Raw genomic sequence first — 12,145 nt, 5'->3', positions numbered from 1 at the left:
TATAGGCCCATTCTACTCAATCTTGCCTCATAGGACAACCCTCTCATCCCAGGAATCAATCTAGTGAACCTTTGTTGTACCGCCTCTAATACAAGTATATCCTTCCTTAGGTAAGGAGACCAAAACTGTACACAGCACTCCAAGTGTGGTCTCACCAGAGCCATATCTCATTGCAGCAAGACCTCCTTGCTCTTATACTCCAACCCCCTTGCAATAAAGGCTAACATACCATTTGCCTTCTTAATTGCTTGCTGTACCTGCATGTTAACTTTCTGTGATTCATGTACAAGGACACCCAAATCCCTCTGACTTCCAACATTTCTTAGTCTCTCACCTTTTCAGAAAATATTCTGCTTTCCTATTCTTCCTACCAAAGTGGATAATTTCACATTTCCCCACATTATACTCCATCTGCCACCTTCTCGCCCACTCACAACCTGTCTATATCCCTTTGCAGCCTCTTTGCGCCCTCCGCACAGCTTACTTTCCCACTTGGCTTTGTATCGTTAGCAAACCTGGGTACATTACACTCTGTCCCCTCATCTAAGTCATTGATATAGATTGTAAATTGCTGAGGCCCAAGCACTGTTCCTTATGGCATCCCATTAGTTACAACCTGCCAAGCCGAAAATGACCCGTTTATTCCTACTCTCTGTTTTCTGTCCGTTAACCAGTGGATCATTTAATCAGATTCCAAATCCAAAATCGGAAATCTGCCATTGCAATTTCCTGCCAATTTTGTTCTAACTAGCCCCAGAAACAAAAAAGAGGTGCATACTATAAAACATCTCACCTCGCAGCTCTGCACGAAATCCCATGACTGTAGCTACCTAACCCCACTGGCTGCTTGCTTCCTTCCTCCAGGCCTCCGGCAAACCTGGTCCCTCCTGGTTGGAATCTCAGCCTGCTCATTCCTAGCGTCAGTGCCTTTGCTTCCTCAGTGCCTTGACCCACCCGATTTCTATTTTGGGCCAAGCAGAGCATTTCCTGTATCTCAGTTGGCAGCAGTTACCTGCTGCTCCGCAGTGGAAGTGGAAATTTTAAGTGGCCACACAGGCTTTCTCTGGATTGAACTCAATAGATGAGCTAATTTCCTGAACACTGATCCTGCCGCTTCTTAAAAGAAAACTCAAAAGCAGCATGACTCTCCCAATCAGTTGATCGGCCAGTCCCCACAATGAGGAAGCCTGTATGGCCACTCAAGCTCCAGTCCCCTGCTCTGCAATACTGGCACCACAACTAACATTGAAGAGATCTACCAGTGCATTATTAATATACTGGTCAATCTGGGGCATTGCACATGGAGACTTGGAAAGGTGGAGACTTCAGGTAAAGTGGAGCTAGAGTGTGGGAGATAATTGGACCAGGGCATGCAGACGTAAGACACTGTTCAGTTCCATTCGCAACCCCTCAGATAATGAAGCAGTCCGTGCCTACATGCAGCAAGACCTGGACAACATCCAGGCTTGGGCTGATAAGTGGGAAGTTACATTCGCGCCAGGCAATGACCATCTCCAACGAGAGAGAGTCTAACCACCTCCCCTTGACATTCAATGGCATTACCATTGCCGAATCCCCCACCATCAACATCCTGGGGTCACCATTGACCAGAAACTTAACTGGACCAGCCACATAAATGGTGTGGTTACAGGTCAGAGGCTGTGTATTCTGCGGCGAGTGACTTACTTCCTGACTCTCCAAAGCCTTTCCACCATCTACAAGGCATGAGTCAGGAGTGTGATGGAATACTCTCCACTTGCCTGGATGAGTGCAGCTCCAACAACACTCTAAGCTCGACAGCATCCAGGACAAAGCAGCCCGCTTGACTGGCACCCCATCCACCACCCTAAACATTCACCCCCTTCACCACCGGCGCACCGTGGCTGCAGTGTGTACCATCCACAGGATGCACTGCAACAACTCGCTAAGGCTTCTTCCACAGCATCTCCCAAACCCGCAATCTCTACCACCTAGAAGAACAAGAGCAGCAGGCACATGGGAACAACACCACCTGCACGTTCCCCTCCAAGTCACACACCATCCGGACTTGGAAATATATCGCCGTTCCTTCATCACGCTGGGTCAAAATCCTGGAACTCCCTACCTAACAGTACTATGGGAGTACCTTCACCACATGGACTGCAACGGTTCAAGAAGGCAGCTCACCACCATCTTCTCAAGGGCAATTAGGGATGGGCAATGAATGCTGGCCTTGCCAATGACGCCCACATCCCCTGAATGAATTAAAAAAAAATACTAATTCATTTACTATTGAGATTAATTCCTGGGATGAGAGGGTTGTCCTATGAAGAGAGGTTGAGTAGAATGTGCTCTTCTCTGGAGTTTAGAAGAATGAGCGATGATCTCATTGAAACATAAGATTCTGAGGGGGCTTGACAGAGTAGATGCTGAGAGATTGTTTCCCCTGGCTGGAGCGTCTAGAACTAGAGTTCGTAGTCGCAGGATAAGGGGTCGGCCATTTAAGACAGAGATGAGGAGGAACTTTTTCACTCATAGGATTGTGAATCTTTGGAATTCTCTAACCCAGAGGGCAGTGGATGCTGAGTCGTTGAATATATTCAAGGCTGAGACAGATAGATTTTTGAACTCTGGGGAATCAAGGGATATGGGAATCGGGCAGGAAAGTGGAGTTGAGGTTGAAGATCAACCATGATCTTATTGAATGGTGGAGTAGGCTCGAGGGGCCGTATGGCCTACATCTGCTCCTATTTCTTGTGTTTCTGCGATGTAGTACATGTAGAATGAAGACTAAGTGCAAAATTTAGGTAAAGTAAAGTTAGAAGGCACGGGGACAATTGAACCAAGGCAGGGAGGGGAAGTAGGTTGGTGTGTGCGTGCACTCACGTATGCATGTGTACATGTATGTACAGGTGAGTCAGTTAACCCTGCAAGAGTGAGGGTTAGAGTTACACAAAACACCTAAATTATCATATCCTATAAAAGATAAGAAATCATGTTCCTCCTCAGTTGCTATGGTTACAGCTGACTGTGTTGAAAAGACATCCAAAGGCTTTGATGTGTAAATGCATGTTGGTTCACATTGTAAATATACAGTGGAAGCTACTGTTTTGAGACATAACATTACACGACTTTTAACATTGAATAGGCGTAGCAGATATAACAAGTAAATATGGATGATTTTATAATGGTTTTTCTCATTGAGATCGTATGACGTAGAAGCTTTTTATGCATTTTGAAATGGAATACGGTGACCCACCTATGAATTTTAATAAGATGGACAGATAGATAGATATCTTTTGGTCGGTGGTGCTATTTTTATTATTGATTCTTCCCATCTAATGGGTTGATTTGTACAGTTTTTTTTGGATGTAGATGTGTTTGCAGGGAGGGAAATCAGAAAGGGAGGTGAGGGGGTGGCGTCATTCATAGGGGGAACCAACAAACAGCTGTTGGGGTGGAGTGGAAGTCGATGGGGGACTCGAGCAAAGAACAAGACAGAGAAAGGGAAAAAGGGGTCAGTGGTGGGGTCAATCGCCTACTTTCTTTGATCTTGGTTTCATCCCCGTCTCCTTTTTTGCTCTCTTTTTCTTTGACTTTTTTTTCTCTCTCCCTCTCTATTCTCTTTCTCCCCACCTCTACTCAGGGGAAGAGAAAAAAAGAAGGGGTACAGAGAGAGAGGGCTTTATAGAACACAAAACAAAAAACTTACGACAGTGTGTAATCAGAACATTGTCATTTCTCTCTTTCACACGCACAGCATCTGGATTTTTAAAAATATATACAAATTTTACCTTCTTAAAGTTTTTGAAATTCATCCTTTTGTTTTGGCAGGAGGCTGGGCACCAGGATGTAGCAATGGAAAGGAGAAATAAGGTGCAATAAGGATTAGGAGAGAAAGATAGCATTAGAGTAAGAAATAGTACGGTATTAGGTGGGATCAGACTAAGAGAGACGACAAGAAAGTCTAAAATAGGTTTACGGTGCATGTGTGTAAACGCACGAAGCGTGTTAAACAACAGCTGCAGGCGCAATTAGCCACATGGGAATATGATGTTGTGGCGATAGCGGAGACCTGGCTCAAAAAAGGGCAGGTTTGGGTTCTAAATATTCCTGAATACAAGGTGTTCAGGAAAGATAGGGAAGGAAAGAAAGGGGGAGTGGCAGTATTGAATAAGGAGAATATTGCAGTGCTGGAGAGAGAATGGCCTGGAGTGGTCAAGGACAGAATCTATTTGGTTAGAGTTAAGAAACAATAGAGGAGCCATCACACTACTGGGTGTATTCTATAGGCCACCAACTATTGAGAAGGATATCGAGGAACAAATTTGCAGGGAAATTACAGAGAGGTGCAAAAGCCATATAGTACTGATAATGAGGGACTTCAACTATCCTAATATAGACTGGGATAGTAGTAATGTAAGGGGCAAAGAGGGGGAGGAATTTTTGAAGTGTATTCAGGAGAACTTCCTTGACCAGTACTTTTCCGACCCAATGAGGAAGGAGGCATTGCTGGACTTGGTTCTGGGGAAATGAGGCGGGCTAAGTGGAGCAAGTGTTAGTGGGGGAACATTTAAGGAACAGCGATCATAGTATCATAAGGTTTAGAATAGCAATGGAAAAAGGACATGGACCACTCTAAAGTAAAAATACGCAATTGGAGGAGGGCCAATTTCAGTGGGATGAGAGCTGATCTGGCCCGGGTAAATTGGAATCAAAGATTGGCAGACAAAAGTGTAATTGAACAATGGGCTGCCTTTAAGGAGGAGATGATTTGGGTACAATCTAGATACATTCCCACGAGGCAGAAAGGTAGGGCAACTAAAGCCAGCGATTCCTGGATGACACAAGAGATAGAGTGTAAGATGAAGCAGAAAAAAGGGACATATGACAGGTGTCAGGTTGATAACACAAGTGAGAACCAGGCTGAATATAGAAAGCTCAGAGGGGAAGTGAAAAAGTAAATAAGAGGGGCAAAGAGAGAGTATGAGAATAGACTGGCGGCAAATATAAAAGGGAATCCAAAAGTTTTCTATAGGCACGTAAACAATAAACGGGTCGTAAGAGGAGAGGTGGGGCCGATTAGGGACCATAAAGGTGATGTACTCGTGGAGGCAGAGGGGATGGCTGAGGTACTAAATGAGTATTTTGCATCTTTCTTTACCAAGGAAGAAGATACTGGCAGAGTCTCAGTAAAGGAAGATGTAGTTGAGATATTGGATGGGCTAATAATTGATAAAGAGGAGGTACTAGAAAGGCTGGCTGTACTTAAAGTAGATAAGTCATCTGGTCTGGATGGGATGCATCCTAGGTTGCTGAGGGAAGTAAGGGTGGGAATTGCAGAGGTACTGGCCATAATCTTCCAAACATCCTTAGATACAAGGGTGGTACCAGAGGACTGGAGAACTGTAAATGTTACACCCTTGTTCAAAAAAAAGGTGTAAGGATAAACCAAGCAACTACAGGCCATTCAGTTTAACTTGGTGGTGGGGAAACTTTTAGAAACAATAATCCGGGACAGAATTAGCAATCACTTGGACAAGTGTGGATTGATTAGGGAACGCCAGCACAGATTTGTTAAAGGCAAAACGTGTTTAACTAACTTGATTGAGTTTTTCGATGAGGTAACAGAGAGGATTGATGAGGGTGATGTGGTAATAATATGGACTTTGAAAAGGTGTTTGATAAAGTGCCGCGTAATAGGCTTGTCATCAAGATTGAAGCCCATGGAATAAAAGAGGCAGTAGCATAGCTGCAGGAGTTCTTCAGGGCAGTGTCCTAGGCCCATCCATCTTCAGCTGCTTCATCAATGACCTTCCCTCCATCATAACGTCAGAAATGGGGATGTTCGCTGATGATTGCACAGTGTTCAGTTCCATTCGCAACCCCTCAAATAATGAAGCAGTCCGAGCCCGCATGCAGCAAGACCTGGACAACATCCAGGCTTGGGCTCATAAGTGGCAAGTAACATTCACGCCTGACAAGTGCCAGGCAATGACCATGTCCAAGAAGAGAGAGTCTAACAACCTCCCCTTGACATTCAACGACACTACCATCGCCGAATCCCCCACCATCAACATCCTGGAGGTCACCATTGACCAGAAACTTAACTGGATCACCATTGACCAGAAACTTAACTGGACCAGGCATATAAATACTGTGGCTACAAGAGTAGGTCAGAGGCTGAGTATTCTGCTGCGAGTGACTCACCTCCTGATTTCCACCATCAACAAGGCACAAGTCAGGAGTGTGATGGAATACTCTCCACTTGCTTGGATGAGTGCAGCTCGAACAACACTCAAGAAGCTCAACACCATCCAGGACAAAGCATCCCGCTTGATTGGCACTCCATCCACTACCCTAAACATTCACTCCCTTCACCACCGGCGCACCGTAGCTGCAGTGTGTACCATCCACAGGATGCACTGCAGCAAGTCGCCAAGGCTTCTTCGACAGCACCTCCCAAACCCACGACCTCTACCACCGAGAAGGACAAGAGCAGCAGGCACATGGGAACAACACCACCTGCACGTTCCCCTCCAAGTCACACACCATCCCGACTTGGAAATATATCGTTGTTCCTTCATCGTCGCTGGGTCAAAATCCTGGAACTCCCTACCTAACATCACTGTGGGAGAACCGTCACCACACGGACTGCAGCGGTTCAAGAAGGCGGCTCACCACCACCTTCTCAAGGGCAATTAGGGATGGGCAATAAATGCCGTCCTCGCCAGTGACGCCCACATCCCATGAACGAATAAAAAAAAAGCAGCATGGATTGAAAATTGGCTAAGTAACAGGAAGCAGAGATTAGTGGTGAAAGGTTGTTTTTTGGACTGGAGGGAGGTGTACACTGGTGTTCCCCAGGGGTCAGTACGAGGACCACTGTAATTCTTGATATTAATGATTTGGACTTTGGTGTACAGGCCACAATTTCAAAATTTGCAGATGACACAAAACTTGGAAGTGTAGTGAACAGTGAGGAGGATAGTGATAAACTTCCAGAGGATATAGACAGGCTGGTGGCAAGGGCGGACACGTGGCAGATGAAATTTAATGCAGAAAAATGGGAAGTGATACATTTCGGAAGGAAGAACAAGGAGAGGCAATATAAAACTAGAGGGGTACAGGAACAGAGAGATCTGGGGGTATATGTGCACAAATCATTGAAGGTGGCAGGGCAGGTTGAGAAAGCCGTTAAAAAAGCTTATGGGACCCTGGGCTTTATAAATAGATGTAAACAATTTTACAACACCAAGTTATAGTCCAGCAATTTTATTTTAAATTCACAAGCTTTCGGAGATTTTCTCCTTCCTCAGGTAAATGTTTCAAGATCTCCTTGAAGCCTACGCATTTATACATATTGAATAATACATGGTGTTTACAGACTGCCCCTGCAACTGCCCGTTGCCAAGGCAATCACCGTGTTCAGACAGAGAGGTGTCATCTGCAGAACCCCCGAATACACATTCAACAAAAAAAACAAACAGGGAAAAAAAACAGAGAAAAAAAAACACAGAGAGAGGCAGAAACATCCGGAAGGCAGAGAGAGCCAGCAAATGACCCATTATATTAAAAACAGATAACATTTGTTCGCTGGTGGGGTAACGTGTAGCGTGACATGAACCCAAGATCCCGGTTGAGGCCGTCCTCATGGGTGCGGAACTTGGCTATCAATTTCTGCTCGACGATTTTGCGTTGTCGTGTGTCTCGAAGGCCGCCTTGGAGTACGCTTACCCGAAGGTCGGTGGATGAATGTCCATGACTGCTGAAGTGTTCCCCGACTGGGAGGGAACCCTCCTGTTTGGCGATTGTTGCGCGGTGTCCGTTCATCCGTTGTCGCAGCGTCTGCATGGTCTCGCCAATGTACCATGCTCTGGGGCATCCTTTCCTGCAACGTATGAGGTAGACAACGTTGGCCGAGTCACAGGAGTATGAACCATGCACCTGGTGGGTGGTGTCATCTCGTGTGATGGTGGTATCTGTGTCGATGATCTGGCATGTCTTGCAGAGGTTACCGTGGCAGGGTTGTGTGGCGTCGTGGACGCTGTTCTCTTGAAAGCTGGGTAGTTTGCTGCGAACGATGGTCTGTTTGAGGTTGGGGCATAGAGGCATAGAGTACAAAAGCAAGGAAGTCATGATGAACCTTTATAAAACATTGGTTCGGCCACACCTGGAGTATTGTGTCCAATTCTGGGCACCGCACTTTTAGGAAAGATGTAAAGGCCTTAGAGAAGGTGCAGAAAAGATTTACTAGAATGATTCCAGGGATGAGGGACTTTAGTTATGTAGATAGACTGGAGAAGCTGGGGTTGTTCTCTTTGGAACAGAGATGGTTGAGAGGAGATTTGATAGAGGTTTTCAAAATCAATCTAGACAGAATAGATAGAGAGAAACTGTTCCCATTGGCGGAAGGGACAAGAACCAGGGGACATAGATTTAAGGTGATTGGCAAAAGAACCAAAAGCAACATGAGGAAAATCTTTTTTTACACAGCGAATGGAATGCACTACCAGAGGGGGTAGTGGAGGCAAATTCAGTCATGGCCTTCAAAAGGGAACTGGATAAATATTTGAAAGGAAAAAATTTGCAGGGCTACGGGGATGGGGCAGAGGAGTGGGACTAGCTGGATTGCTCCTGCATAGAGACAGCATGGCGATGGGCCGAATGGCCTCCTTCCCTGCTAAAACCTTTCTATGATTCTTGGGAAATTAGGTACAATATGCATGCTCACTACACGATCCAAATTCAGCTCTGGGCCAAAATATCGAATCCCAGGCTTTTCGGAAAAATTGAGGACTTCAAGTAAAAACTTTACTGAACACACAAAAGACAATTTAATGGATAAGCTTCATCATGTTAGTGTGAACTATGTAATTCTTGAATTTTAAAATTTTGTTTAAACCCTTATTTTGGATATTAAAAATTTCAGTTATTGAGTATGCAGTGGTGGCATTTGAGTGATTTGTGTGAGCCTGATGGCCAGCTTAGCTCAATCACAGGGTAATAAGTTCTCAGTATAAAATAGCAGCTGTTGTATGTCAAACAATGTGACACCTTTAACATTAAAAGGCCCATCTCAAAGCTACCTACAGGATTAACAGGCACTCCATGTACTTATAATGAGTTTTCAATGAAATTGTGTGTGTGTGTGTGTGTGTGTGTGTGCGTGTGTGTGCGCGCGCGCTTCTGTATCCGCTGCCCCACCCTTGCGATAACACCTTTCTGGGAGTGGAAGCACTGCAGCAGCATCACTGGCAATTAGTGTGACAAGGTTATGTAGGCAGCTTCCATTATAAATATAAAGATAAGAACTTATAATGGAAAAAGCGCAAAAACATGACAACATGTAGCAAGATTGTGTAAACAGGAACTGTATGCAAATATAAGGTTTTTTAAAAATATGTTATACCACTTTAAAGGGTAAATTATCTTGCATTACTGATTACCTTTATTGCTCTTAAGCTTTCTCATTTTGAGTGTTTAATTTATTTTTTTAAAGAACAAATTTTTGGTTTTAACAAAACTGAGGTGAAATATAAAGTTACTTTTGAGATGGTATTTCTGCATTGACCAAATGGCCATGCTGCACAGTGAGAGACATTTGGGGGATATGAGCAGTGGGAGTGGGATCCAAAGTTTAGCTATTTGGAATAAGTTAATTCTATTGTCAACTCCAAGAAAGAACTGGCATGAGCGGTGGACATTATTAGGACATTTAATGTTTTATCTCTGCTTTGATCCATAAACACCAATTTCAGAGATTGAAAAAGCCCCAGTTGAAAATCAGATTTTATTGAACTAACCTCAAAAGTGGAAAGCCTAATTGTACTGTATGAGTATACAGATTCAAATAAATTCAGTTTTGCCTTAATTTTTGTAAATTTACTTTTATACAACTATCAGAAGTTTTTTGGCCAGACAAAAGTAGCTCTACTTTATTGTAACTATTGCTGATGACTGAAGAAATTGCTCAGTGCACAAGTGGTTCTGAAACAGACTGAATAATAAGGTCCGGTCTGTGCTGAGGTAACTGAGATAGAGATGGAGAGGATATTCATTTGGTCTCACTACATCTGTGCTGGGGAGGGGGAAAATCATATTGATGCATTTCTGTTAGAATTGTTCATGTGCTTTTTTTCGTACTTCCAGTTGTTTGATGAAAAAGTCAAAACTTGTAATGATGATGAACAGAGAAGGGTAAGTGCCTATGTTCTCCATTATTATGAAATGTATCATATCCTAATTAAATGAATGATTAGGAGATTAATAATGATATATCTAACCTTTTGTAAAAATAAAACCCAAAAACAAATGTATAGTAAGTTGCTTTAGACAGTGATTTCCAGCGCATGTTATTCACCCATTTTAAAGTCATACATTCAGTCCTTATTTTTATATTCCATTATAAATTCTTATGTCCGCCTTAATGGGAACTTGTCATGATGTAATTACACCTGCCTGTCAGTGATGGCACTGCAGCACTTCCACTGGTGGGAGGATGTAATTACAGCATGACATTCACATTGGCAGCTCTCATTATAAATGGGGACGTAGGAATTTATAATGAATGCATGTAGATGTAAGATTTTTAATATATTACTTGTTGATCTGCCGTGGTGTTGCACATGGTAAGACAGAGAGTATAGTCTCTCTCTTACCAGTCTCTGCTGTCTTTGTGTTGTTGTTTCTCTGTTTGTCCTCCTCTGGTTCTGGTTCTCTCTCTCTCTCTCCTCTTATTCTCTTCTCTTCTTTTCTGCTTCTGTCTACAATTTTTTTTGTTTCATTCTCTGTGCATTTCTTTTTTCTGCTTTCCTTTCAGGTCGGAGGTGATGGGTGGTATAGCATGGTGTGGTAGGAAAAGGAGCCACCAATGGTCACATTTGGAGTGGGGTGCCTGGGAAAATGTGGCCCTCGATGGCTGTTTTCCCATCCCCCTCCCCAATCACTCCAGCTTCCCTACCCCTTTGCTTCCTTCACTTTCCGACCATGCATCACACTTCCTACAAAATCTCCCTATCACTACCACCTCTTCCCCTTTGAACTACCTGCTCAACCACTTTATCCCCTCCTCCCTCTTGCTCTGTTGTCACTCATCTCTTCCTGCATCTGCTTTCTAACTCCCACTTATAATCCCCTCTCTTACAACATTGTATCTGCTTCCCCATTCCCACTCACAACCCTCTCTCTCTTGCAACTGTGTCTCCGCCCCTCGCCCCCCCCCTCTTTCAACTGTGCCCCTCGCCGGCCCCTCCCTTTCAACTGTGCCCCTCGCCGGCCCCTCCCCCCCTCTTTCAACTGTGCCCCTCGCCCCCCCTCTTTCAACTGTGCCCCTCGCCCCCCCCCCCCTCTTTCAACTGTGCCCCTCGCCCCCCCCTCTTTCAACTGTGCCCCTCGCCCCCCCCTCTTTCAACTGTGCCCCTCGCCCCCCCCTCTTTCAACTGTGCCCCTCGCCCCCCCCTCTTTCAACTGTGCCCCTCGCCCCCCCCCTCTTTCAACTGTGCCCCTCGCCCCCCCCCTCTTTCAACTGTGCCCCTCGCCCCCCCCCTCTTTCAACTGTGCCCCTCGCCCCCCCCTCTTTCAACTGTGCCCCTCGCCCCCCCCTCTTTCAACTGTGCCCCTCGCCCCCCTCTTTCAACTGTGCCCCTCGCCCCCCCCTTTCAACTGTGCCCCTCGCCCCCCCCTTTCAACTGTGCCCCTCGCCCCCCCCTTTCAACTGTGCCCCTCGCCCCCCCCTTTCAACTGTGCCCCTCGCCCCCCCCCTTTCAACTGTGCCCCTCGCCCCCCCCCTTTCAACTGTGCCCCTCGCCCCCCCCTCTTTCAACTGTGCCCCTCGCTCCCCCCTCTTTCAACTGTGCCCCTCGCTCCCCCCTCTTTCAACTGTGCCCCTCGCTCCCCCCTCTTTCAACTGTGCCCCTCGCCCCCCCCTCTTTCAACTGTGCCCCTCGCCCCCCCTCTTTCAACTGTGCCCCTCGCCCCCCCTCTTTCAACTGTGCCCCTCGCCCCCCCTCTTTCAACTGTGCCCCTCGCCCCCCCTCTTTCAACTGTGCCCCTCACCCCCCCCTTTCAACTGTGCCCCTCACCCCCCCCTTTCAACTGTGCCCCTCACCCCCCCCTTTCAACTGTGCCCCTCGCCACCCCCCCTTTCAACTGTGCCCCTCGCCAC

The 12,145-nt window shown here is 45.8% G+C and overlaps 1 protein-coding gene across 4 annotated transcripts in view; it reads left to right on the top strand.

Annotated features, from left to right (window-relative positions):
- The window catches only part of osbpl9 (oxysterol binding protein-like 9), a 176,799-nt gene that overhangs the window by 95,733 nt on the left and 68,921 nt on the right, over positions 1-12,145 (top strand). For all 4 annotated transcript variants that reach the window (XM_067990225.1, XM_067990224.1, XM_067990223.1 and 1 more), the window contains one exon: positions 10,132-10,179. In XM_067990225.1, coding sequence (XP_067846326.1) covers positions 10,132-10,179 — 48 coding nt within the window. The remainder of the gene's footprint in view (positions 1-10,131; positions 10,180-12,145) is intronic.

Source organism: Heptranchias perlo, chromosome 9, assembly GCF_035084215.1.
Source record: "Heptranchias perlo isolate sHepPer1 chromosome 9, sHepPer1.hap1, whole genome shotgun sequence".
Taxonomy (NCBI): domain Eukaryota; kingdom Metazoa; phylum Chordata; class Chondrichthyes; order Hexanchiformes; family Hexanchidae; genus Heptranchias; species Heptranchias perlo.
Note: the sequence above shows the minus strand (reverse complement) of the source record. Positions and strands in the feature narration are given on the sequence as shown.